General features: G+C 63.2%; 1 protein-coding gene and 1 long non-coding RNA gene across 10 annotated transcripts in view; one reads left to right on the top strand and one right to left on the bottom strand.

The window, feature by feature from the left end:
• Positions 1–21,882, bottom strand: part of BAIAP2 (BAR/IMD domain containing adaptor protein 2) — a 63,464-nt gene extending 41,582 nt beyond the window's left edge. For all 9 annotated transcript variants that reach the window (XR_007146847.1, XR_007146849.1, XR_007146848.1 and 6 more), the window contains exons 1-3: positions 21,723–21,882; positions 7,489–7,564; positions 4,776–4,862 (exon numbers count right to left, since the gene is read on the bottom strand). Coding sequence is in view for 5 of the 9 variants with exons in the window: in XM_047832720.1 (XP_047688676.1) it covers positions 4,776–4,862; positions 7,489–7,564; positions 21,723–21,776 (217 nt within the window). In the remaining 4 variants the exon portion in view is untranslated. The remainder of the gene's footprint in view (positions 1–4,775; positions 4,863–7,488; positions 7,565–21,722) is intronic.
• A 361-nt stretch (positions 21,883–22,243) lies between these two features.
• On the top strand, positions 22,244–23,418 carry LOC125151121 (uncharacterized). The gene is made up of 2 exons (XR_007146648.1): positions 22,244–22,453; positions 23,074–23,418. It is a non-coding gene; the product is annotated as an uncharacterized LOC125151121 (long non-coding RNA).
• Positions 23,419–27,841: the final 4,423 nt, after the last annotated feature.

Here is a 27,841-nt window from a genome sequence, read left to right as displayed (position 1 = left end):
CACTCGCCCCCCCGAGGCTGGTTCCTTCCCAGGACAGAGGCTCACACCTCTTCCCTCCCGTCCTGGGAGGAAGGTCTGCTGGGAGGAAATGATCGCAAAACAGCAAGCCCCTGGGGGCTACAGACGGAAGAGGAGCAGGAAATCGATCTCCACACCAAACAAAGGGACAGAGAAGGTCACCACGTGGTGACGAGGTTCGGCTCCTCAGGAAGACGTGACAGCACAGCGTGCAGCTTACACACTCATGGACACACTGCGTGACCACGGAAAGCCAGAACCAGGTGGAGACACCCACAGCCCATTGTCCTCGGGCCACGGTGCACGGCTCCTCTGTTTACTGATCAGTCGAGGAAACCATCAAGACCAGGAGCCCCGCGCCTGGAATGGGACAAGGAACCCCATGTCTGGAATCAGGGAATAGGTGTTCTCCTCAAACGCGCACGCACACGCGCACACACACTCACGCACGGCCACATGCTCCACGGAACAGCTTGGACTCGGGACCAGCCGGGAATACGTGTGGGCCCCTCACATCGGGGTCCCGACCAGCCTGCAGGGAGGGGTGCGGAGCCCAGACAGATGACCCCCCCAAGGGGCTGGCAGGCTTATGGGACCGAGGAACTGAGGAACCATTGCCTCGGCCAGTGACCTCAACACCTAAAACCCCAATGACAGGGTTCCACAGGAGCAGTGGCCAAAATAAGCCACCGAACTTGTGTCCCTGCACACTTGGCCACGAGCAAAGGACTCCAACTGTGACATTTCTGCCACGCAGAACAGACGCAAGGTGCTCTGAAGGGCCCAGAAGACCTCACCTTTTTCAGCAAGTTGCTGCATGGGACAGGTCCAGGCCGGGCATCCCCCTGGGCTGCATCACCTGCCCCTGGCACGCAGGCCCCTTGGACACCACAAGTCATACCAAGGTGGAAACGGTCGCCTGTTGGCCTCCTTGGGGCTGTGACTTGCCCCTCCCCCACCCAAGAGCCAGGTTGGCCAAGCTGGCCAGTGGCTGCGGCTTCTGGCCCAGGGATCGGGGCGGCCTGCAGGGCTCCTGCCCACGTGGAAGGTGGCCTGGGAGCCTCGCTCACGTGGGAGCCCCACCAAGACTCTCAGAAGCCTCACAAGTCAGGCGTGAGGCACTTGCTTACTCCTGTCCCCAAGGAAGACCACTGGTTGGCAGGGAGAGCCCGCGGCCACCTGCAGAGCAGCCCTGGCACCACGTCAGAGGCGCCACCGTGGAGGTCACCATGCGGCGGGGCTCAGCATCACGGTCCTGTGGACGTTATGCATCCAGAGCAGCAAAACCCACGGGGAATAACCCTACTGCCGACGGGGAGAATGGAGAAATCCATGGAATGTTCTCCAGTAGCGACAGCAAACGCACCAGCTGTGGGGACGGCGGGGATAGATGCTCACAAGGCACAAGCCCGTCCCGCAGCACCAGGCCCCGCCCCCAGCAGCCTCACCACCTCCCCCCCAGCACACCATCGCCCCTCGCGTCTGTCCTCGGGCCCTGCCAGGGCCCCCTCCGTTCCTCCACATCTGGTCGCGGCCTCAACACTGGCCCGTGGCCACCCCGCTCGTGGCCCTGGAGGCCGACACCTAGCCCGTGATGGGGGATGCTCAGCTCTCCAGCCCCGCCTGGGCCCTCCACGCGCACACACACGTTGGTATGAGATCTGCCACCACACGCAAACATCTTAAAAGCTTCCGGGAGGAGAAAAACAAAAAAATTCACGCACAGCTAAAAATCAGCATCCGAGCAGCATGGAAGAAGGCAACACTGGGGTCAGAGGACGGTGGGCGGGGCCTCCTGACCCTGAGGGAAAGTCGGGAAGACCGAATCCCACCCAGAACTCCAGGTCAGCCAGGCCTTCTGCCAAGTGGAGGGACAGCTGCAGACAAAGCGTCAGGTATTTTCCCACTTAACGTGCTGAGGAAGCATTTTTATAAAAGGACAACGTGCTGACCCAGGGAGAAACGGGACCCAGAAAACTCAGTCCCCAGTCCCGGGGATGGAAAGGGGACGCCTTGGGGTACCTGGGTGGCTTAGTCAGTTGGGCGTCTGACTATGGCTCAGGTCATGATCTCGCGGTTTGTGGGCTCGAGCCCCACGTCGGGCTCTGTGCTGACAGCTCAGAGCCTGGAGCCTGCCTCAGATTCTGTGTCTCCCTCTCTCTCTACCCCTCCTCTGCTCACGCTCTGTCTCTCTCTGTCTCAAAAATAAACATTAAAAAAAATTTTTGTAATTAAAAAAATAAAATTTTTTTTTAAGCGTACTCATCTATTTTTGGAAGAGAGATCAAGTGAAGGAGGGGGCAGAGAGATGACAAAGGAGAGAGAGAATTCCAAGCAGACTCTGCACCATCAGCACAGAGCCTGACACAGGGCTCGAGCTCATGTACCGTGAGATCATGACCTGCTGAAACCAAGAGTCAGACGCTCAAAGCACTGAGCCCCCCAGGCGCCCCAGAAGTGGCTGAGGAGTCTGGAGCAGCGTCTGGGGGACAGGGAACAAACCAGCACGAGCACACTGAGAATAGAGCAAATGGAAAAACGAAGCCGTCAAAGTAAAAACCACCACTAGAGTCACGATAACAGTAAGAAAAACCCATAAGCCGTATGGTTCAAGGGAAACAAGCAACCAGTCGGACTTCATTAGAATGAAACGCTGTCGGGGTGCGTGGGGGGCTCAGTCGGTTAAACGTCCGGCTCTTGATTTCGGCTCAGGTCACGATCTCATGGTCTGTGGGATCGAGCCCCACGTTGGGCTCTGCGAAGACAGCGTGGAGATTCGCAGCCCCTCTCTGTCCCTCCCCGGCTTGCTCTCTCTCTTTCTCAAAGGAAACAGACTTGAAAATGAGCTCCCATTCTTCGCCAAACAGGATCACAGAACCGACAGGCGAACGAGATGGCGAGAAAACACGTGCAAGACCGTGCCCGACACGGCTCGTCCAGAGTACGCGGAGAACCTGTACGACACGATTACAGGACAGAAACCTGACGAAGAGACAGGAAGCCGTGAACGCACACTTGGCCAAGGAAGAGAAGCGAGCACGTGAGAAGGTGCTCGAGACGCTGGCTGGTCGGGAAGATGCCCGGATGTGGGTCACCGGGAGACTGCAGGGCCGTCCTCCCCCGACCTGCTCCTGCCTCGGGGCCCGGCTCCGCCGCACAAGGCCGCCCGGCTGCTCGGCGGGCCCGTGGTAGGGCGGCGCCCAGGACCTGGCCAGCAGGAAGTTCTGGACCGTCGCTGCAGTTTCGCGCAAGCCCACCCCTCGCCCTGGAGCCACACACGTGGTTTCCCGCGGGCAGACATCTGCTCTTCTGTGAGTGTGACCACAGACAGTAAACACACCGGGGCCCCCAGCACACGTGTCCCCAGGGCCGCCGCGTGACTACCTATAACCATAAAATGCCCCCGTCGCAGGCAGGAGCTTGCGCGCAAACACACGTGGCTCACGCACGACACGGACGTCCCAGGGGGTCGGGGGCCCAGATGGTGGCTGTAGGAGCTGCAGCCTGGAGACCCGGCAGCGCCAGGCAGGCCCACGTGTGGCCTCTGGGCCCACGAGCACAGAGGCGTCATCGCAGGGGCGTCCGGGCCTCCCCTGCCGGGTGTGCTGCACACTGAGCAGCAAGGCCGCGCCTGCAGGCCTGACCCCCTGAGCACCTCTCAGTCCCTGCACGCTCCTCCAGGCCTGCAGGGGCAGGTCGGCCCCGTGCCCACGGAGGCCAGACAGCTTCCCTCCGGGGCTGGGAGCAGCTCAGCTTCTCAGATGCGGACGAAGGCCCGCCAGCGTGAGGGGTCTGGCCCCGGTCACCACGCATTCCACCCGGCATGTCGCCCCCCGTCCCTGCTCCCCCCACCCCCAGCCCTGCAAAGAGCCATAGCTCTGAGCTGTGTCTGTCGACACACAGCTGCGTTTTCACACTGGCTTCGTGGAAAATCCGGGCACCGGGCGCTCCTGGCAGGCCTGCGGGGGACCCGGCCAGCTGGGCACAGGCCTCCGTTTCCTCCAACACAGGAGTACCAGAGGCCCCTGCAAAGCACCACAGCGGACAGGCCCGGCGTGCGGCACGAGGCAGTGTGAGAGCGGGAGCAAGATGGCTCCGCGACCCGTGACCGCAGACGCGGACGGCCAGCGCCCCGCACCCGCCAGCGAACCAGGGTCTCCCGGCTTGCGAGGGACACCGACACTCTCCACCCTTCATTGTGTGTTGCCTGGATTACGAGGCCGGACCGGGCTCCCGCTAGAGAACTTGCAAAACCGCGAAACCACAAACAAAAGAACCCGTCCCCGGAGCTCCGTCCGCTACGCGTCTGGGGTCTTTCCCTGTTTACCGCGTGATACGCATGCCAGTGCGCACTTTTACAAAACCGGGTCACCCTGCGCGATGGGCTGGCGTCCCTTCCCACTGTCACACCGGGAAGGCTTGCTGTCACCTCAGTCCAGTCTCCGCACGGCTCCCCACATCAGCCACGCGCTTCTGCACCTGTCCTCACCACCAGCTGCACTTGTGCGGCGGGGACCGGCCCACCTGCGTGCACTCTGAGGGGCACCCCAAAGCCGCCCAGCACACCCCGCCTGCGGCTGGACGTGTAAGTCACAGCCCTCGCCAGCTCTGAGGGTCACGGTCATCTCAGAAAAGTTCCTTGTTTGACAAGGAAAACCTGATCCGAGTGGAAGAAGGACCAGTCACAGGACAGGACCCCAGACCCACCAGGGCACGTGCGAGGAACCTGGGGGTCTCCACTGAGCCGGGGGTCTTACCGAGTTCTTTGGAGCCCTGGCTCTCGCTGGCCAGCTCGCCCATCTTCACGAGGGCATCAAAATAGCCCTTAGCAGCGTAGGTCACACCTGAGAGAGGAGAGAAGGGCGTGGTTACTGCCCTCGCGGGGGACCGACCGGACCCTCAGCACCAACGCGGTGACCGCGGTGCACGCCAGCCTCCCGCGCTCCAAGGCGCTCCTCCCGCACTGATCTCACCCCATTTCTGGCTGAAATTCTCTCGTTGCGACCGTTAGGACTCCTCTTCTTCGCGAGAACACGGCGCACCAGTCAGGCCCAGAGCTACCCCAGTCACTCTGCTGGGTGCCGTCCCCACCACCCCGTATCTGGCAAGCGGCGGCAGGGGGTGCCGAGCGCAGACCCCGCCAGGCAGGAGGCCACGTGCTCAGAGATCCCCAGCGAGGTGTGCAGACGGCGCCCCTCGGCTCTCCCGGCAGGCCAAAGCCACACCGCGGGGCTCACGCTGCACCCTGTGGCTCCGGCCACCATCGGAAGCGGACCCGGTGTCCCAGGGAAGGGCTCAGGGCCCCCCGCCCACAGGTGGGCCCGCAAACCCCTCGTCTGAGAAGGGGCCCTGCCAGCTGGATGGCGGACAGGGCGCTGGGGGCAGCGGCAGCAGCGTGAGGACATCTACTCCTCCGTTCTCTACGGGACCCGCTTAGGGGCGCCAAAGGGGCACCTGGTCACCTTCCATTTAGGTGGCCTTCAATGAAGGGCTGTTTGTCCCGCGGCCCTGCCGGCTGACATGCGCCTGCTTCCAGGAGAGGTGGGCAGCTCCGTACTGATGAAAGAAAGGCCAAAGGTGCCACAAGTCTGGGGCAGGGGAGGCTGAGAGCACGGAGGAGACGGAGGTGACGTGCCCGCGGAGCTCTGTCCTATGGGACAGTCCAGGAAGGAGCCCTCAGAGGCTCCACACGCGGTCCCCTGGAGAGCCTCATGGGGAACCCCAGTGGGGGCGGAAAGACCCAGAAGGACACCTGGCCTCATCACAGAGGAGACCGCGGCGTGGCTTTGATCAGGACTGGAGTGGAATGGTGTCGCCCCACGAGGAGGCTGGGTGAGGGTGACAAGTGTCCTACAGACGGTGGCTCCACTGAAGTGAACCGTCAGCCGCATCCATAGAGCACAGGGAAGATCGTCCACAGCCAGGAAGAGATGAAAGTCTGGGCCTCTCCCACGGGCACGGCAGGGCCCCTGCCCAGAGCCCCTGCGGTAATGGAACACGCCAGGCCTGTGCCCTGTAAGCTCGCCTGTGCCCTGCCCTCCTGCCTCCTCTGTCCTCTGGCTTTGCAGACAGGACACAGACTCAGCTCCCACACGACCCGCCACAGCCTGTCTTGCGTGCAGAGCCCTACGGGGGGCAGCAGACCCGATGTGGGATGTCTGCACAGAGGCCAAGCCAGCCCCTAACTCCTGGCAGGCACAGAGGTACCCGCCACAGCCTGGGACCTGCCATCGTCATGGAGATCCTACAGCCCGGGTTCCAGCTCAAGGAAGGGACGGAATCTGTGCTCAATGAGCAGGTGCACCTCCTTTCTTGCTGGGGCAGTGGCCCTGTGCTCAGGGCCGGGCAGCTCAGGAGAGCCTGGCAGGGTGCAAAACACTAGTGTGCCCCCCAAAGAGAGGGTAGTGCAAGACCCACACGGAAACAGGGAGATGGCCAGCGGCTGCCAGTCAACACCACCGGTCCACGCACAGCAGCCACACGAGAACCCGCGTTCTTGGCTCCGTTGGTGTGTGACGTCAAGGCCCCGGTCCCCCAAAAATGTCTGCAGCAGCGTCCCCTAGAGGGAAGGACCAGGGCCGAGGTGGAGGGCCAGGGTGCAGGCCACCTGCCGGGCTGCTGCATGACGAGAGGTCCTCTGCCCCCTGGACACAGCGAGGGCAGGACCGTGGCCAGACACCTTCCCCTGGAGACCACCCAGGCCACTGTCCGGGAGCAAGCCAGTTCTGCTGGGTGCCCTGCTCCCAGGTGACCACAGGAACAGAAAGAAACAGGAGCTGCCGCCACCAGAGGTCCCCCCACCAGGCCCCCATGGGGCCACGGACACCCCAGGGCAGCCGGCTGGGGCTAGTGCACGCTCTGCAGACACAAGGTCCCTGTTAGGGGTGGGGGCTCTGCTCACAAGGACGCCACAGTTAGAGCGACACTGACACCGAGCCCAGAGAGACACAGTCGAGGGTCGGGAGACGGGCAGTCGGTCCCCCCAGGTGTCCCGGACCATGGCGTGAGTCAGCCGGCCCCCACTGGGACTGAAGGGCCCAGACCCTGGCACCAACGTCCCCTCCCTGGTGGAGACTGAGTGCCCTGCCCCCAGCGCCCCCGCCCCAGGTCTCTGGGAGGTACAGGGTGCTCACCAGCCAGGGAGACAGTGTGGCCCCAAGCCCAGACCCCAGTCCTACAGCTTCGAGATGACTGTGCAGGACAGACACCCACACCTACGTCTTTACGTGCTGTGGACTAAAACAGAAGCCAGGCCCCGTGCTTTCGTCACAGCCTAGGACAGGGCTGAGGACATGGCTGTCCCTACAACAGTGGGCGTAGATTCCAAGGCTCACAGGCCTCCAGGGTGCGGCCCCACACCCTCCCTCTGGCGAGTTTGTTTCTGGAACAAAGCATGTCCTTCCGCCTCTCATCTGGCTCCACGAGCCGTCCACCTGCTGGGAGGCCGTGGCCCCCACCCCGCGGCCTCACCTGCCAGGGCTTTCTCGTAGTTCTTCCCCATGGCGATGAAGTTCCGAAGGCTGGGGTTGAACTGCTCCATGATGGTCTGAGGAAAGCAACGAGAAAAAAGGCATGAGTGGCCCAGGTGACGTGGTGGCTCTAGGAGGGTCCCAACGGGAGGAGAAAACCCAGAGGGTCGAGACCATGAAGCCACATTCAGGCTTCTGGAGTCAAAACCCCAGCCCTGCCCTTGAGCGGACCCTCTGAGCCTCAGTTTTCACATCTGTACGATGGGGGTAAGGACAGACCTTGCTGCATTGAGGCTTTGCGGGTCAAACGGACAAGTAAACACAGAGCGCGCGTGGCGGTGCCTGGCATACAATCGGTGCTCAGAAGTGTTGCAGCCGAGGTGCCATTACCCCGTCTGGCGGGGCTGAGTCAGCCGAGGAAAGCCCTCCCGCCGGCCACGCACAAACGGCTCAGCGCCGCCCAGCGCCCCCTCCCACTGAAGTCTTCACTCAACACATCAATTACCAAACATCAGCTCTGATTAGAGGGACCCACGGCCTGATCTGCAAATACCACGCTATGAATAATCCAACAGACTCTGGCTCCGTTTGCCCAACGGACTGCCGTTCTTAGACGGAAGAAATTAGATTTTCACCGTGAAGGCCAAATAAATGTTTTAATTGCGAGGCGTAAAAACAGGCACACGCGAACCACGGCCAAATGTGAGCTCCACCGGGTAACAGGCACTGGGAGCCGGCCCAGCCAGCGAGCACGCGGCACAGGACTTCCAAAGAAAACCCGTCTCGGCCACATCCGATGTCTTCAGATCCGTTATCACAATGGGCGTCTGTCTGAGGACAGTCTGACGAGGATGAGAGAACGGACGCCCCGGGGGGAGAAACCGCCTGATCCTACCACAGAGCACGCGGGCCCCAGAGGCTTCTGTGTGAGCAGAGGCCGGGCGCCCCCGCCCTCCCCCGACATCTGTGCTGCAGCCCCAGCCCCAGGTGACAGCCTTCCTCGGCCGGCGTCGAGGGCCGTGGGGTCTGGTGCCGGAAAAGTGGGTACTGGTGCCGTGCTGCCATCTGCCCGCCCTGGGGCGCGATGCACGGGAACAGAGACCCGTGTCCACGGGACAAGGCCCTGCATCCAGGCTACTGCCTAGGCACACACGGGGCCGGGCCCGAGGTGTGACGAGGGAGAGCCCGGCAGGCAGCCTGATCCACAGGCAGGCAGGGGACCTGCTACAGCTGCACTAGAACTAAGGTGTGCAGGGGACGCCGAGGGACCCTGCCCAACTCCCACCCCCATGGGGCCGGCGCCCCACGAGGGAAGGCGTGCCCACACCACACCGGACCGTGAGGACCCTGTGCGGGCCGAGAACACGTCAGCGGGACCCAGCTCGCACAGGTAGGAGAGCCGCGGAGTGGGGTCGACAGGGAGGCGGCCCAGGGACCAGCCACGGCATGCTCGGGGACGGCAGGGCGGCACCCAGGCTGAAACGTCGGCGGGGAGGTAAGAAGTAGCCAGCCCGCCGCCTCACAGCCCGCATGGGAAGGCCCTGCTCTGCCTGGCCGGAGAGGAAGCCCAGGGGGTTCTGAGCAGAGCCATGCAATCCGACTACCATTCCAAAGGGACCCCTCGCTGCTCAGGGGAGACCAGGATGCAGCCAAGGGTGCCAGCCCACGCGGGGACCCTGTTGGAGCTGCTCCGGGATCCAAGAAGGGGAGGCCCTCAGGAGGAGAGGGGGCCGGCCCCACCCATCCATACACACGACACCGCGACGTGGGGACAGCAGGTGGCATGCAGCCTGCTGGTCTGGGGACCCAGGAATCTGGACGCCTCAAATCCAGGGAGCGCCTGGGGGTCGGAAGAGTGATGCCAGAGCAGACGGGTGGGCACCGGGGAGGGTTCGGAGCAGGAAGCCGGGTCTGGGGTTCACCCGCGAGGGGTGACTGCAGGGCCCGTGGGAGCTCTGAGGCTCCCGCTGCCTGGGCCTCAGGGCAGAAGAGCGCCACATGGTCCCTGTGCATCTGTTCTGCGAAGGACAGAAGGGTGTTAACCCACTCAGGGCGGCTTGGGTCCCTGAGCCTGGTGTCCCGGGGTCCCAGGGTGCCCGCAGATCGTGTGAGACCATGTGCTCGTGCGTGTGCTCCCACGTGTGCGCGTGAACGTGATGGTGAAACACACCTCACATCCCCAGGACCACTGCCACCTGGCTCCTGGGTGACACCCCCAGGCTCCTGGTCATAAGAGGACACTCCGTCCAAGCTCATCGTTTGATCCCCATTAACATTCTGAGTGACAGCAGAAAGCAGGCCAGGAGCCGCCCAGGCCAAGCGAGGGGATCACCGTGGCAGCCTGCCCACACTCTCCCAATGACACACGGGGACAGCCGCCAGGTTTCACTTCCTCGGCACCGCGGCTGAGCTCACACATGAGGAATGCAAGAGTGAGGGGGCAGGGCACGGCCTCTGCTCCGCTCTGCCGCGAAAGGGCAGGTGGCCAGGACACCAGGCCCGGTCACACAGGTGCCGGGGTTTCAACTGGAGGCGATGGCAAAGGCAGAAGTGTCCTTGTGGCTCTGCACAGATGCCCGCTCCCCGGCCTGAAGGCAGGCCTCTCGGCCAACAGTCACCCACCTGCCTTCACGTCACTGGATCTCTGCAAAGCCTGGCAGCCGTAGGCCAGCCAGGACCACCTTGCAGGCCTGGCATGCGGTTCCTCCGCCCCACCCCTCGGCACCCTCTACACCGGCCCCACCACCGGCTCCCCTAACCAGGCCCTGGGCGGGGGTGGGGGTGGGGCAGAGCCGATGGAGGCGGGGGCAGCAGGGCCTCACAAGGAGGCGACTCAGGGGACTGACGCTGGACACCTTTTCTCGGAAGTGACGGAGTAACTGTCTTCACGGCTCTTCTGCAGGGAGCGCAGATCCCAGCACCCAACCCCTCCAGCAGGGGCCCGCCTCCTTTGAGAGGAGAGGGAATTAACCCACCTGGGGCGCTGAGAACAGGAGCGAGGCCGGGGACACCCTGCCCACCGTCTTTGGGCCGCGGGCAGCCAGGGCCATGCGCTGCCGGCCTCACATTTGCCCCATGACCCCACACTCCAGGACCGCCGCCCCCCCCGCCCCCGCCGCACCAGCCAGGACACCATGCCACAACGTGAGCAACTTCCAGTGTTTTCTTCCAGCTCTGACACGTGCACTATGCAAATGCATCCCAAATGGGCTCAGACTCGATGTCGTATGTGGAGGCTGTGCGTTTACTCCTCGGGCAGATTTGGGGGCTAAGAACCACTCCCCTGACCCTTAAACACCACAGAACTCTGCGGGCCCACGTCTGTGGGGGTTTTTTCAGCAGACTCGTGCAGCACCGTAAACGTACTTTCCAATGGTCTCCTTGATGGCAATTCCCCTCCTCTGCCTTACTTTGTCCTGATAACATAGCACGTGACACACGTCCCATACAAAGCGTAACCGACCGCTCACGTGACCGGGAAGGCTTCCAGCCAACAGCAGTCTATTGGGGGGGGGGGGTGTCAAAAGTCACACACAGATTTTCACCTGGATGGGAGGTCGGCGCCCCTAAGCCCCCCGACATTCAAGCATCGACTGTAGTTAGCACTAGTATTCTTCCACTTATCCGCTGGTTCAGCCAATCTTTATCTCCAAACAGCCTCCAGTTACCAGGTGGCCTGCCAGGGCCTCTGCAAGGGGGTCCTGGACACCCCACAAGATACACACGATGAAAGGGTGAGAGAGAGGAGGGGTCTCTGCCAGACACACTCACAAGTGAGGGGTGAACCCAGGGCATGATGGGAAGTCACCCCCTTGCCAGGACAGCCCAAAGCTGGCCACTCCTGCCGGCCCTGGGGTCACAGCCATCCGGGGCTAACCGAACCCCCACCTCAGGGCTGCCCTACCCTGACCCCGGGGACACGGCCACGCATTTCCATAAGAGCAGTGAGGAGGGGAGGCGCGGTGCACAGGCGGCTGTCGCAGGACCCCACCAAGCCGAGCGCGCTGGGAGCCTTCCTGCCCGGATGCCCCGGGACGCTCCCAGCCTCCGGCACACTGGTGGGCACTTAGATTTACTCTGCGGTCACAGTCTGCCTGGCCAGCGAGGAGAACGGGCAGTGGGACACCCTTGGGAACGAGGCGGGGTAACGAGGAGAGGGGTCAACACATTTCTAGAAGGGAGTTCTGCCCAAGGACTTTGCCCCAGCCTGCTCCCGTGCCCGTGCCCGGGTCTGCCGCTCAGCGGCTCAGGAATCCTGTTTGTTCCCTAGTTCTGGCTCCAGCGATGGCCCCCCTCCAGCACCTTCCTGGCAGGGCCGTCACAGAGAGCAAAGTCCCTCTGCTGACAGAGGGAAGTGACAAGCCTCTGCTTCCCCTCCAGCCCCTCGTGTGCGGCAAAGGAAGGACAGGGCGGGCACACAGGCACGTGCTGAGCGGCCAAGCCAGGCCACCTTTCCCTCTATGCCGCTGACACCTGCGAGGACGAGACGGCACAGGGACCCCCCGGCCTTCCACCCCCACATCCTGCGCCCTCGCCTGACTGACCCGTGCGTGCCAGAGCCCACTTTACAGACGCACTGGGAGAGGCTGAGGGAGTCAAGAGCCTGCCCACCAGCTCCGGCCACACAGCCGAGCTCACCCCTCGCTGCACACGGGCCTCGGTGCTGTCCCGATGCCCGTCAAGGCTGGACCAGCTGCTCCCTCGAGGCCGTCCAGCAACACCGAACTAGGGGGGTGCTGAGGCGACACACACCTGCGGGAGGGCTGATGCCAGGGGGCCTGCCCCCCCCCCCGCCAACCCGGGATACACGACGTCCAGCCACCGAGGGGCCCGGTGCCTGCTGCCCTGCCACTTGCACTGCCCTCCCCCTCGGGGGGAGGCGGGGGCAAGGCCTACCCGCCGCAGCCCCCACAGAGAGCACTGATACACTGGCGCCCTGGACCGAGGGCCCGGCTCATGCGCGAGGGGCAGAGGGGATGGGGGGTGGGAAGGACCATCAGGCCAAGCCAGGAAGCTTGGCTTCTCAGGGCAGCTCTGCTTGACTCCCGCCTGGGGGTGGGGGCAGGTGGAAGGTTTCCCCTCTAAAGATGGGGACATGTATCCTGGGGACCCTTTTTGAAGGAATAAACCAACTTGGGGAGTTCAGTGAGTGCTGGGGGGCTTCCTGGAGGAGGCAAATCTTGAGCTGGATCTCACTAGGTGACAACCAGAGAGAAAATAAGAACGTGTTCGTGCCTGTTCAGAAAATGACTGCATACAAGGAAGCTTCCAGAGCAAAACAGCTCACGGGGGGAGGGTGGGAGAGTGAAGGCCAGCAGGGGAAGCAGGAAAAGCCCCCTTGGGAACGGGGACAAGCCACGCAGCACTCCACACAGACCAATTACACTTTAACAGCACCGGGCTCCCCTTCCCACACCCCCATGGGCCACGACACCCCCCCCCCCACCCCGCCCCGGCCGACAGCCCACCAGCTCCCCTCAGGCCACACCCCGCCACCACGGCACTCATGGCCTCTGCCCCACAGCCGCCAGCAGAAACGAGGGCCACACGGGGCCACGGAGAGGCCGACCTGGCCACAGCCCCCCAAGGATAGAGCGCCAAAAAGCAATGTGACCTGGCAGCAGCAAACAAGGCACCAGACTGTTCTAGAATAGACAGAGCCGGAGTTCCTGACCCCCAAGGGAGGGCGGCCACAGTGGGCCTCGCCCAGGGGTCAGAGAGGCTGAGAAGCAGCTCCGTGGTGAGGCAGTCATTCCTGCCTCCGGCAGCTCTCGGACAGCCGCCAACTTACAATAAAGTAACAACTCGGTCTCTGCCACAGCCCCCAGAGGGGTCAGGGGCCCCGAGGCCCCAGGAGCCACTGGCAGAGCAACGCAGGGACGGAAGACAATGCTCTGGCCCACTTGGTGGTCCTGGCTCGAGCCCACACGAGAACAGGGAGCTGCAGGCCCCCCGCTCCCCACTCGGGGGGCACCACAATTTCCCTACGCCTTGACACCCCTCCCCGACCCCAGGAACGAGGCAATCCCTGCAGCAGGGTCCAAACACGGGCCCCACAGCCCGCCCTCTCCTCCCCTGTCTGAGACACACTCTCTACCCATCTCGACTTCAGTGGGCACGGCCCGGAGGGCCCCCGCCACACACACCTTCCAGTGCCCCCGCCCCCGCCCCCCGCTCGGCCCTGTGCCAACGGGACCCTGCACCCACACTGCTTTCTGTCTGCGCTTAGCACTAAGCTGCAGCCCACACTCCCGCCGACCACTTCCGTGACGAAATCACAGCGTGCTCCCGTGGAAGTCTTAGTGTCGTAATCACGACTGCCGTTTGATTGAGGCTGGACAGAAAACCATCGCGAGCCCACAATACGACCCGCCTGGAAACCCGTCACCCCGATTCAGAGAGACGGCACGCAGGCCCCCTGCCACCTGTATGAGCCCACTGCACCCTGGGGAGAGGGCCCAGTGGCACGTTGGTGTCCCCTAAACCCATACATTGAAATTCCAGCCCCCAGCCCCTCAGAACGTGGCTGTCCTTGGAGACGATCCTGACAGAAGACGTCAGGTTGCACGAGGTCATCAGGGTGGGCCCTAACCCGATGGCGCCAGAGTCCTTCTCAGAAGAGATCGGACACAGACACACACAGAGGACAACTATGTGACGACACGGGCAGAAGGTGGCTGTCTGGGAGCCCAGGGGAGAGGCCTCAGGAGAACCCAGCCCTGCCCGTGCCGGATCTCGGGCTCCCAGCCCCTGAGCTGTCAGGAGTAAGCGTCCCATCGAGGCTGCCCTGTGTTAGCAGGGCCAGAGCGCTCGGAGACACTGGGACAACCCCCACTCGCAGCGAGAAGGCCCGACACTGACAGCAAAACTAAGTCTGGTTCCTGCTTGCCCAGTTAGAACATTCCAAGGCCACTGACCCGTCCTTGTCCCCGGGAAGACTCCGACCGGAGTTTCATAGGGCTGGGCTCCAGTGAGAAACTACCTATGAGCAAGCAGGGATGCAGCCTTGGAATGTTCTGGAACCGCCCCCTCCCGCTGCCCTCATAGAAGGTAGGATGTGCCTGCCAGGAGGCGGTCACGCTGATGGGAACACAGGCCACGCAGCACTCAGGAAGTCAGCCTCCGCCTGGGCCTGCCCACTCTGCCGCTGACCTCCTGCTACCTCAAGAACTCTCACAGCCACCACCCGCCCAGCACCTTCCATACGCTAGGAAGTACTCCACGGGCCCGTTTACTCGTTAAGGAGAAAAAACTTGCCTGAAATCTGCGGGACCCTTGAATGGAAAAACAGCCGGCTCCAGGCCTCAACAGGCCCGGGTCCAGCCCCGGCTCAGCCCCTGACCAGCTGACGGCTAGACCGCACTGCCTCACCTCACAGAGGCCACCTGCCCGCCGGGGCCAGCCAGGGTCCCCTCGAGCAGCGGGCTGAGGGATAAGCAAGGTCAGGTGCACGGTTCTCAGCACACAGTGCCTGGCCCATGGCTGTCAAAAGTACTCATGACTACCAGCAGGCTGGAAAGCCCAGGTGGCCCACGGCCTGCCCCCCGCTGCCGAGGCAGAGCCAGAGACAGAGTGTGAGACACCTGACTTCACAGCCCCCTCCCCAGGTGGGGCCTGAAATCATGACTCCGGCTGCTGGCTTGACCCCAGCCCCCAGCAGACGGGTGCATCCAAGCCACTCCAGCCTGGGGCCAGCAAGGCCCTGGATTCCCAAGGGCAAGACAGGCCATGGCCTGAGCTCCGCTCTGGGACTGCGAAAGACGAGGCTTCCATAGGAGAAGCAGAGAGAATGGAAGGAGGGACAGACAACAGGCCTCTTTCACCAGAGAGTCTCCCAGGGCAGAGAGGGCTTGACCAGCCCCATGGGAGGCTCACACGGGTGCAGAGAGGCCCTGGGTGTACTTCACCTTGGGCAGCGGCCCTTCTGCCCCAACCTCTTCTTTTAAAAGTCCCACCAGAAACGGCAAGTCCACTCTGCCTCCGTGTGTGGCCCCGGGTGATGGCTGTGCCCTGCTGGACAGTATTCTAGCTCCAGGATGGGGGGCCCCCACCCCGTTCTCACCGCCAACTCCAACATCAAGACATCAATTTGTTTCCCAGCACAAACACCTATGACATCTTGGTTACAGGTGCCCTGGTTTTGTGATCTATTACACGCGTCGTCACCTGGCACACGCCGACCCATGACTGTCCCTGGTATGGCTGGCCACAGGCAAACGTGGACGTCACATCCACAAACCATTACCAACTCAGAAGGAACAGGGGTCCTGGCTGCTGTCTGGAAACCTTCAATCAGAGAAACAAGAAGGCAACAAAGAAGGCGGGATGGGTCTCAAGGCTTGGAACAAAACACCAAAGCCTCGCTCAGGAAACACCGACACCCGATGGCCCCGGGGGAGGGGGAGGCGGAGGGGGACACCGTGACACTGGGCTGTGAGCCAGAACAAAACTCAGGAGGGCCTGACTCTGAACATGAAGCAGTTTCACACAAACCCTACCGATTTATTTCACGCGTGTTTAACACAGGACTTTCTAAAAATCGTCCAATGGTTCTAAAAAACTACCTCTGTAAGTAAATCGTTAAAATCCCAACCACAAAGAAAGCACTGTGTTCTGATCGGCAGCCTTGTTTCCTCCTGGTGGCCCTCACCGGCCCCCGGCATCTCAGTTCGGGGTGTGAGTCCAGGGACGCGCGTCCAGACATCTCCTGTGCTCCGCCCCCCACAGCAGTGCCCTCGGACACTCATCTCGTAGCCGAAGACCTCAAGACAGGCTCCACCAGACCCCAGACGGGCCCTGAAGTGGGAAGGGGTGCCTGCAGGGACCTGGGACCATCCTGGACACCGGGTGCCTGCAGGACTGATCCCGCTGGGTCGCAGAGCCAGGGCAGGGACAGGCCAGGTGAGCCTCCACCCTGCTGGCCTGCAGGAGCCCAGGGGCCAGACGGGGGCTCCTGCGGTGCACGTCGGCAGGAGGAGCTGGAGACAGGAGAAGGCTCCTGTGGGCAGTGTGGGCACGGATCCCCTGGCCCGTCCCCAAGGTCACCTCTTAGAGACGGGCCCGGTGTGGTTCCGGGCCCCCCCTCCCCACCCAGCCCCTCGGGCCCCTGCTGTGGGGACCAATGCCAAGGCCCGGGATGCTGCAGGACCGACCGCTTCCCAGGCAGCACCCGGCATGCCTCCGGCCCTGAGAGAGACGGACATGTTGTGCTTGGGGCCACAGACCTGCCACAGCCTCTAGGACCCACGAGACACCGAGCTGCTGCTCTGGGAGCAGCCGGAAGGGCAGACCGGGAGGGGCGCCCCAGAACCCGGCCTGTTCCTCCAAGTGCTGTGCTCACGTGCAGGCCCCAGTCAGGGCTCCACGCTGGTCCTGAGTCAGCACACCTGGGTCTCAGGGGAAGGCTGGCCTTACTGGGCAGCACGTCACTTGGAGACAAAAGGTTCTCCTCTTTAGGAGAAGCCTAGGCACCCACCTCCCCTCAGGCCACTGTCTGGAGCCACCTGTGCCCACTGGGGCGGGGCCTCTCGAGCCCCCACCCCCATCCCGGCGACGCAGCACAGTCGGGGCCGGGAGTAGATCAGAGCCGGGGAGGCGGGTGCTGGCTCAGTCCTTGCCATCGGACGGCAGCCTGGCACCGACCGCCCCCCAAAGGCGCCCCAGTGTTGGGTGTCCGGGGGACACAGTCTGCTCTATAATGGGGACACCTGCCCCACCCCGAGGCCCAAGTAGACGGGCCAAGAAGGCGACGCGGGGCAGGCCCTGGCTCAGGACACGCAGGAGGGAGGAAAGAGGCCAGGAGCCAGCCAGGCCAGCGGCCCAGGGCGCCCCATGCTGGACCGACGGCTCAGGTGTCCTGACTGGAGGGTGACAGCACACAGCCCATGTCCAGGGTGCCATGCCAGGCTGAACGGGGACGAGTGGGCAGCAAGGCCAGCCGGGTCCGTGGCCTCCCAGTGCCCCCATGTCCCTCGGTAACATCGAGGGGATCTCCTGAGCAGGACTGAGACCTGCAAACTCAGGAGGAGTGCGGCCCTCCTCCCCGAGCCCGGGAGGAGGGAACAAGGCCCTCTCTCTCAGCACCCAATCCTCCCACGAAAGGCAGCCTGTCCCAGGCAGCCCAGCCAGCACATCCATGCCAGGGGGGATGGCCCCGAGGGAGCGGCATCCAGAACCGCACGGCACCTGCGAGCGCCTCTCCCTGCTGATGGCACCCGAAAGCCCAGGGCCAGCGCCAGCCACCATTCCGACCTGAAGCCCCCGGCGCACAGCGGTCAGTCCCATGAGCCAAGCCAACCTCCCGGACACAGGACATGTGCTGGACGCCAGACCCACAGGGACAGCCCAGGCAAGACACTCCTGAGCCAGCTCGGGACTCCACAGAACCCCAGGGCTGGGCCCCAGTGCCTCCAGGCCACCCCATTGTGTTCAGCGGCCGTGCACCAGGCATCCAGCCAACGAGGAGCCTGTGCAGAGCCGACAGTCTCTGGGACGTGACTTAGGCACAAGAAGCTGCCACAGCCAGGCAGCTCCGAGGTCAGCACAACAGAGAAACTGCCCCTCACCACCCGGCTACTCCAGACAGGGCGCGGGACGGTGGCAGGCCAGGACGTGCACCCCGCAGCACACCGGACAGCAGTGATGGCGGGCGCTGCCACCCCCCAGAAGACACGCCCCCCTGACGGGGCACCCCCGGGAGTGCCTCTAAAGCAAACACACGCCATACGCATACACACGCGTCCTCACGTTCACACACGCGCGCAGGCAAGCACACACAAGCACACACAGCAGGCACTTCCATTGCCAGGGAAGCTGCCTATCAGAGCCCAGCGGGCCTTCTCCGGCCGAGGGTCCACTGAGCTCCGTCCACGCCAGACCCCAGGCTTCTGATGGCAGCAATCACTCCAGCGTGATTGTCCAGCTGTGCGTGAGGGAAAGCGGGCCCGGGGTCAGCGGCACAAGGCTTCCCGGGGCTCCCCCGGGCACCCACCTGGAGGAGAACGTGGGACACGGCAGAGGGTAGTGGGCAGGGCCCGGGCAGCCAGGCCTCAACGGGAAAAGCCAGCCGCGGGCTCTCACCTGCCCGGGTCAGCTCCCTCCCACCAGCACCCAACACCCACCACCTTGCACCAGCCTTACCAACGGCACCAGCGGCAGCCAACCTGCCTGACTCCGGCTCCGGGAGCCCCGGGCTCACCCACCACCTTCACAGGGCAGCTGCGGCCGGGCCGGCTTCCCCACAACAGCTACAGGGTGGGGACGACCAGACAGCCTCTAGTGACCGGCCTGGTCGTGTGGACCAAGGCCCAGAAGCCTCAACACCATAAATGATCACATCCACGGCTTCCCTGGGAACTCGTCCTTCTCAGGCTGTCTCCCACCTTCCCACGTCCTCAGGACAAGCCACGGATGCCCCTATTCCTGGAGACGCTGCACAGCCGCTCCCCTCCAGGGTCACAAGGTCACCTGAGAGCCACGGCTGCTCCCGGCCTACTGGACCACGAGAACACCAACCTGACCGTCGCTCCCCAGAATCCCCAGGAACAGAGGCCAGCTGCTACAGAAGCCTCTTTCCCTACATCGAGTCATCAGAGGTCTCTCCCGAGAGGGCTGTAGTTGGGGCTTCATTCTGAGCACTTCGTGCTGGCCCCCGCCCCACTCCGTCCCTCACTCCAGGCAACCCCCCAGGGCTGCCCCCTTGGCCAGGTCTTGGACTCTGGGGTCTGCTGCCTGCACCCCCATCCCCTGAAGGACCCGGCCCAGTGCCTGTCGCCCTGCCCAGCCCCGAGGGTGAGTTCTCAGGGGACATCAGGAAGGCATTCTGCTGCTCTCCCCTTCAGCTTCCGTGAAATTCCCCGAGGACGTGGCTCCTGCAGAAGCTGGGCCACAGAGAAAAAGGTGAAAGTCTGTGTTGCTGGTTCTTCCAGGAGGAGTGCGGTCTATTCTCACATTTTTAATCAGCGAGGCCAAGGACGAGTGTCCCCGCCGCTCCCGCCTCTGCCAAGGCAAACAGCACTCAGAGCTGGAGCTGAAAGGATGCAGGGCCAAAGCAAACAGCCGCGCTGCAGCACAGGGGACACAGAGAGGGGCCACATCCCGGCCACCCTTCCGCAAGCCACCGACCCAGGAACGGAGGCAGCGCGGCCCCCGGCCGAAACAGAGGGCCAGCCGGGTCCACACGGGTGGCTCCAGCTGTGTCTCCGTGTGGGCTGCTGTCTGCCTGGCCGGCGTGCCCCCGCCGCCCCACCTGTACCGGCTCTGCTGCGGAGCCCCGAGCTCCCCAGCGACAGAACACAGAAGGGTAGCACAGCACCGGCACTCGAGACTTGGCAGTCGAGCCACAGAGCGTCGGGAAGAGCGCCGCCTACAACCCAACCCGCCCGGCCTGCGTTGCAGCGCGGGCCTGCTGTGAGGCCGGAGCGGTCGCGGGGGGGGGGGGGGGGGGGGGGGGGGCACAGCCCTGCTCTCACCAAAGCCGGCTGCGTCCAGCCCTGCAGATCTTGGGTCTCTCTCTGCCGCGCTTGCCCACGGGAGCTCATTAGTGAACCGAACGACAGCACACGCCACAGACTTGCCTGCCGAATGTGCACCCCAACCCTCCAGGCTGCTTCCAGGGGTTCACAGCCCTTGCCGTCCTGCTGCCTGCAGGTCTCCAGGCAAATCACAGCTCCGCCTGGAAGCCGCGCGGCGGCGACTGCACGCCTCACCGCCCAGGCTGCGAGAGTTTTAGTGTGGATGATCGTGGGTTCCCCAGAGGGAAGCCAGGCCGCGCACCCCTCCCGATTCTCGCCATGGAAGTTCCTGTTTAACGGTTTCGTTGCAGAAGCAAAGAAAATAGGAAAGAGACCCTCGGCCCGGCACTTCCCTCCCCCCGCTTCGAGAACGAGCACATGGTTACAGAACTAATGACTAATGACTTAATGAAGCTCCCTTCCCCGACAGCGTTTGCAGAGCAACACGACCAGAAACGTATGCCACACACTCTGTGACACCAAACACAAAACCCCAGAGGCTGTTCCTTTTCCGTGCCGAGTCCTCAGCCGTCTTTGACTCATGTTTACCAGCAGCTCCAACATGGCTCCAGAGCCGACTTACTCAATCCCGACCCGGCTTCAGAATTCCTGCCATGACCCAGCTCTAACTTGAAACCCTACGGGAGAAGCCGCGTTACCGGACAGTCTGCCACCCGAAACCCAGCTGAAAGAAAAGGGGGCCACCTGGGAGGTCTCCCTCTGGCTGTCCAGAGCCTGAGCCAGCCTAAGGGGGAGGGCCTCACAGGCCACTGGCTAAGGAGGCACAGCCACAATTGTTAACACAATTGGGGGCCCTGCAATCCCATTTAGTGGCGGTGAACCAGCAGCCACGGCGTAAACACCTGAATCTCCCAGCCTACCACTTAACCTTCAGATACAGTTCTGAAATAAGCAGCCTTTGTAAGAGGATTGCTGTGGACGGCCGGGGCCGATTCTCCCTCTGGAGAAAATGCCCGCCTTGGGACTGCACTGGGCCCTGAGCCCCTGGGAGCCTGGGTCTGTTTCACTGGGGGTGAGGGTCTAAACCGAGAAAACAGACGCTGGAGAAACAGAAACCCAAGGGCCTGTTAACCTCGACAAGGCACAAAATGACCACGAAGGGGGCCTCCGAGGGATCTTCCCGCGGGGCTCCGCGGGCTCAGACGTGACAGCGACAGTGTGCAGAGGAGGACGCGAACCCCACTCTCCACACACATCAGAGGCAGGCGCGCCAGCCTCCTACACAATTAGTCTTCTCCTCCGCGGTTACATAAGATGATGGATTATCTGTCCACCCCTCCAACCTGCCCGCGCGCGACCTCCCACCTGGGGCCCCGTCCATCACTGCCCGAGAAGGAGTTGCGGAAGGGGAAAGCCTGTTGAGGAGAAAGTGCCCAAAGGCTTGCGTAACCTGGCTGGAGGGGCCACCACGGGGCCATCACGCCGTCCGGGGTGCAGGGCGACGCGCGGCGCGGCCCCTGGACCCCCGGCGGCCCCCGCCCCGCTCCACTCCGGTCCGAGGGGCCCCGTCCCCCGGGCGCCGGCACGGACGCGCGCGGAAGGGGCGCGCGGGGGCGACGCAGGGCTGCTGGGGCGGGGGGCTCCTGAGCCCACCTGCGAACGAGCGGCTGGCGCCGGGTCCCCGCTGCCGCTCCGAGAAGACCCCCAAGGGCCCAGGGGCCGCCCCGGTCGGGCCCGGGCGCGCGGACGGCTCGGGGCTCACCTTGTAGACATTTTCCGTGAGCCGGTGCATCTCCTCCGTGCGCGACAGCGACATGGTGCTGGTCCGGCGGCACCGCGGAGCGGAGCGGGGGCACGGGCGACGGCGGCGACGGAGGCGGGCGCGGCAGGAACGGGCGGGCAGCGCGCGAAGCCGGACCAGAAACGCGGCACCCCGCCGGCGGCCGCCTTTATAACCACCCAGGCCCCGCCCCCCCGTAGGCTCCGCCCCCCCGCACCCGGATCACCGCCCCCGGCCGCCCGCCCCCGCCCTGCCGCGCCGCTGCCAGGCAACCGGCAGGCCCCGCCCCCGCACCGCCCTTCCCATTGGTAGGTTCCGGAGATGGAGGAGGAGGCGGGGCCCGCGGGCCGGCTCAGGGCAGCAATTGGCCGGTAGCGCTGTCGATCGCGGGGGAGGAGGCGGAGGCGCGGCGCGGGCCTCGGCCCTGGGAACAGCCTGGGGGCCGGGCGACAGCCGGGCTGGGGGCGGGGCGGCGTGGGCCGGTGGCGCTGGAGGCGGAGAGCGGAAGGTGGGCGAGAGCGCGTGGGGGCGGCTCTTCGCTGAGTCGCGAGTCGGGGCGGCCCCTGGGCGCCGCTCCCTGCTAGTGGCGGGGGGCGCGGGCTCGCGCAGGGCGGGGGAGAGTCCCTGGGCAGCCGGCCGCGCGGGCGGAGTGAATGATGGGGAGAGGCCGGCACGCAGCCGCACGGTCCGGCCCGGACCCGGAGTTTTGGGAGGTAAGTCTGCGAGACGGCGGAGACTCGGGCCAGGGGGAGGATGGGCCCTGGGGAGGATCCTGAGACGGAAGGATACTGGGGGGTGGTACCTAACGGGGGTGGACTCTGGGGAGGACGCTGGGAAGGCTGGACCTTGGGAGGGGGTGGTGCTCTGCGGGAAGACCCTGGGAGGGGAGGACCCTGGAAGGGGTGAGCATGGGGGTGGGGTGGGCCCTGAGGAAAACCCAGGGGAGGGGCACCCTGGGGCTCGGGGAGGAGAACTTGCCAGGAAGATGGCTCACAGGGAAGGAGAGGACCCTGTGATGGCAGACGACCCTTGCTGGGGGCAGTTTCTTTGGGGAGGGAGGACCCTGTGGGTGGAGGAGAGCCTTCCTTGAAGGATCAAGGGGCCAGAGCTGCCTGGTTTTCCAGGGAGGTTCCACCGGGGAAGCTGACCAAGCTGCCACACAGGGATCCCAGTACAATTCCTTTGAAAAAATATTTATATAAATTAGAGTTGCATTTGGAGGAATTATTTGCTTTACGTTGTGAAACACCAGATCTGAGTGTTTGCCTATAACAAAGCCCTGACATTGTGCCAGCGTCCCATCCAGGATGGTCACTCATACTTTCCCTTCAAGCCCAGGTGCCCAGGGAGACATAGCCCCACAAGACATCAGTCCGACAGACCGGGACTAAGGCAAGTCCCGAAGTCACAGCCAGTCTGCCAGGACCCAGGTGGACCGCATTCTGCTTCGTAGGATCATCCCGAAGAAAGGACAGCAACGTGCAGGACGAGGTTGCCTGCCCTCCTGTCTGCAAGCCTTCCGTCACAGGCAGATTCTTTTTGGTTGAATTTCCTTCCTGAAACCAGCTGTGGCTTCCTCTTCTTCGTTTGTTGTTTGCAGAGTTTTAAAGTAGACTCCTGCGTTTATAGGTTTTGGGATTCTTTTGGTTGTAAGTGACAGAAAGCAGTTCAAACCGGCTCTGACGACTGGGATATTTATCTGCTTGTGCGGCTGTGAAGTTAGGGTTGTCTCCTTCCCCTTCTTTCTCTTTCCCTCCCGGCCACCATAGTGTGGTGGACGCTTGCATCCCGCCGGCCCTAGGACCAGTGTCTGTTGAACTGACCGGGGTCAGGGGCTGAGGTGGAGCTGGGTGGGGGCGGGGTAGAGCTGGCTGCTGCTTGCCCAAAGGGAAGTGACGTGGTTGGGGTCAGAAAAATGACAGGTGGAAGCCGGCAGGAAAACCGGGGAGGGGGTGGGGAGGGGTATAGTCTGGAGAGTCCTGGGCTGGCTGCTCCCCTCGGTCTCAAGACAGTGGAGGGAGGAGAGAGTCCTCTCCTGAGAAGCATCTGTAGTCCTAAGCACCGCTCCGCTCTCTGGAAGGTTCTGCCCTTGACTACCGTTCTCCTGCCCAAGGACATGCTCCCCTTTGGTAGCAGCTGAGGTAGGGGAGCCACTCGGGGCCTGGCCTGCCTTCCAGCAGCCATCCTGGGCCTCTCCCTCTCCCTGGCAGCTGGGCAGGAGGTGAGCTGTGGGGGAGGGGCGCTGTCAGCACCCTGCCGCAAGTGGAACTGAGCGAGCCTCTCGTGGAGTGTCACCCAGAAAGCGAGCGGGGCTGATGGCAGGCACAGAGTGAGACGCGGGCGAGGCTGTCCTATCAAGACCTGGAGACCTGGACCCGGCCTGGCGGCCTCTCCGAGCCACCAGACTCCAGAAAGGTCTCCAGCATAGGCGTGCTCAGTCCTTCAGCTGTGAGGAGGGGTCTTAGCCCCCCTCCCCCACCCCGCCAGGAGACCACCAGTGTTCTCTGGGGGTTTTCTTACTTGTGTGGAAGCTCTTTCATGTGGTGATGGTGTCTAGGGCCGGGGCTGAGGACCAAGGGTAAGGTCCTAGGGCCTGAGTGGTGGACGAGACGAGATGGTGGGCGGGGTACTGACGGGTCCGCAGCAGCACCAGCTCCCAGGACTTAGGGGGCCACCCTTGTCTTGGCTCTTTCTTTTGGAAGTGTTCAGGGCCCTTTATAAACCCCACCTTGTTCCTTCTCCTTAACACAGAGTGTGTTGGGGGCTGTGGGATCCAGCCCCTGGCCCGGGGGTTGGCACTCGGGGCAGCTGGGAAATCATCACCCCGACTTGGGGTCTGGCCCACCCCCGCCAACACCGGCCAGAGCAAGGCATTGTCACGATGGAGAAGTCCGAGAGGACCAGCGCCAGCCAAGATGGGCGGTCCCAGCACCCCCGGAACAGGGTGGTGGTCTTCCTGCACTTGGGGCAGGGCTGAGGGGCAGCTGGTGTCCCCGAGGAAGCAGGTGCACTGGCACTCTGTTTCCCTGTCACTTCTGATCATTGGTCCTCACCTCTGCAGTCTGCGCCACCAGGGAGGCGTGTAGCCATGGGGATCTTCAGCACGTAGCTCTGAACCAGAGGGCCCTCCCCCCGCCCCAGCCCCGCACACCGGCACCGGGCCCTCGTGCGTGCAGGGTGCCGGGCTGCAGTCAGAGGCGAGAACCTGACCGTGTGGTGCTGTGGACGCCGACTCCGGCTCAGCAGACCCCAGCCTGGGCGGCCCAGGAGACAAGGCTGCAGGCAGGGAGAATAAAAGTGCGTCTCTTCATCAGCTTATTTTTAGGCGTGTTATATAAGTGGTTCCATCTCAGCGTCACGTAGGGAGGGGGGTCTCAGATTTAATTACAGGATGACAGCCTTTGCTTTTCAAGCAAGCTGTTCTCCTGGCAGGCAGGCACAAGGATTTGTGAATTTTTGCTAAACAGAAGGAGCCCTTTCTGAGGTGGCCGCCCAGCAAAACTTCGAAGGGTTTTCGCCACATCTCTCTGTCCAGCCTAACCTGGTTTTGGCTGGGCTTGGCCTACGGGGTGGCCATTTGTCTCGGATCACAGGGACATCTGTGCTTGGCAGGGGGGCTGTTTCTCTCTCTCTCCGCCTCCCCCTTCCTCCCCACTCTCAGAGAAGGAGCCACCCAATCCAGACTTCTCTTTTTTTCCTTCCTGGATTCAAGCACTTGTAATCAGTAACCAGAAAGTTCCAGAGCAGGAAGGACGGGCATCCCTAGTAGGACCTCATCTTTCCTGTCTGCCCTGGCCTACACCACTGACATCCCCCCCACGCCCCTCCAGCCTCCCGTCCGTGCCAGGTGCCCCTGGTGATTGGCCTGGGCCATGTCACCGGCACAACTGTCCGAATTGTGTCCAGAGGACTGTTTTCTGGTTCCTGGCCAGGCCCACACGCTTTGTGACTGTCAGCAGTATCAGCAAGAAAGCCGGAGCTGCCCGGAGGGGGAAGCTCACAGGCTCGGGGGAGTCCTGCCTGCCACCAGCAGGAAGGTCACCTCAGCGGCCTCCGGCACACCGTGGCTTTGTCCGGCACAAAAGGAGAGCCGTGTTTCCTGCCACTGGGTGAGGCCTGACCTCTCCCAGCTGGGTGTGCTGTTGAGGGAGTGGACGCAGAGGACAGGAAGAGTCGGTACCGGGAGCCAGTCACTGAGACAGCCCGGCGGGGCTTGGGCACTGCCATAGCCTCTTCCAGCCCCACCTGGGTGGAGGCGGGCCGTGGCAGCTGCCGCAGAACATGGGGATGATTCAAGGTGCAGACAGCAGGAAGGCACCAAGGGGCGCCTGGGTGGCTCAGTCGGTTAAGCGTCCGACTTCGGCTCAGGTCGTGATCTCATGGCTCATGAGCTCGAGCCCCGAGTGGGCTCTGTGCTGACAGCTCAGAGTCTGGAGCCTGCTTCGGATTCTGTGTGTCCTTCTTGATCTGCCCCTCCCCTGCTCATGTTCTGTCTCTGTCTGTCTCTCTCAAAACTAAATAAAAACATTAAAAAAAAAAAAGAGGAAGAGGAAGAAGGAAAGCACTGAGAACTGTGTCTGGCATGTGGCAAGCCCTTAAATGTTCTAGAGATTATCGTTGTTAGCCCTTAGACGGACATTTCTAGAAAGCTCCAGATGCCATGTAGAAAGGCACATGAGAAGCCGTCTCAAGAAGTCTCCCCGGCCTTTGAGTGTGTGCTGTGCAGGGCCACCTCCCTCTCGAGAGCACAGGAGGAGGGAGAAGGAGCTTTACCGGGAGACAGGCGGGCCAGGTCGCAGCTGCAGTTGGGCATCGCGGTGATCACGCGTGGCCCTTCAGCTCTGTGGTCTACCTCCCGGAACCCTGTCACCCCCGTGTAACCTCCAGACACATCCCAACGGAGGGATGGCCCCAGCAGCCTCAGAACTGCCCGGCCACGGGAAACCAGGGACGTGAGACACAGCTCAGCCCAGAGGCCCCAGGGGAGACGTGACGATGGGGCAACAGGAAAACCAAGGACACCTGAGCAGAGTATGGACTTTAGTTGACAGCAGCGAACCCATAGGAGTTTGTGATTATTGACACACTCCGTGTGCCGACAGGAGGTGTTGGCGGGAAACAGGCGAACGGGGGGGGGGGGGGGGGGGGGGGCGGGGGACAGGATCTTTGCAGTAATTATATAAATTGAAAACTGTCCGGAAATTAAAAGTTTCTTAAAAGGGGGGGGTGCACCAGCCCCTACCTGGCCTATATCTCACCTGAGACCCCTGCCTCTGTGGGAACAGCAGGTGGAGCCGTTGTCCCTCCTCTCCCCTCCCCTCCCCTCCCCTCCCCTCCCCTCCCCTCCCCTCCCCTCCCCTCCCTGGAGCCCGGTCTGTGGACAGCAGCTCGTGCAGGAGGCCGGCGCAGGGCCCCAGTGTGCGGCCCTGCATGGCCGGGACAGGCCAGGGCCAAGGCCAGGAAGGGGTGAGCCCGGGCTGACCTGCCACTCCAGGTGAGGGCTGTCCCCTCCTCCCCGCCCAGTTGGTTACCTAGATTTGCTCTTTCCCCCAAACCTGCTCATCCTTGACCTGCACACAGTTTAAAGGCTTTCCTCTCTGTAACTAAAATATTGCCCCTGGACAGGACGGATTCCTCGTGGGCCTGCAGGGATCTGTGCCGTTACCTTGTCTGTCCCGGGAGGGAGCACGGGGTACGTGCCCTTGAGGGAGGTGTGAGTGAGCTGGGCTCTCTCCAGGCTGCCCCGCACAGACGGAGCACAGACGGAGACGGAGGAGGGCAGGACAGGCTCAGGTGTGGCTTCAGGCCCCTCCTGGCCCCCTAGAAAGGCAGCCTAGAATGTTCTCCGTTCTCCGCTTCCCCCAGCTTCCCTCCTGGCCAGACCTGGAGGGGCTGGAGGGGGCTCCCTGCGTGTGGGGGAGCCAGGAGGTGCCGGCCCTGAGGCAGGGCGGGGTGGGAGAGGTTCCCCAGCAACCGGCGGCCCCTTTACATAATCACTGCGCCTCGGCGTGACTCCAGGGGCCGTGGGAGGCAGCGCGGGGGTGAGTGCCGGGGCGCGAAGAGGCTCAGAGTTTCTCTGGGGGCTCCTCCCCCCTGCAGCT

This window comes from Prionailurus viverrinus, chromosome E1 (genome assembly GCF_022837055.1).
Source record: "Prionailurus viverrinus isolate Anna chromosome E1, UM_Priviv_1.0, whole genome shotgun sequence".
Classification (NCBI taxonomy): domain Eukaryota; kingdom Metazoa; phylum Chordata; class Mammalia; order Carnivora; family Felidae; genus Prionailurus; species Prionailurus viverrinus.
Note: the sequence above shows the minus strand (reverse complement) of the source record. Positions and strands in the feature narration are given on the sequence as shown.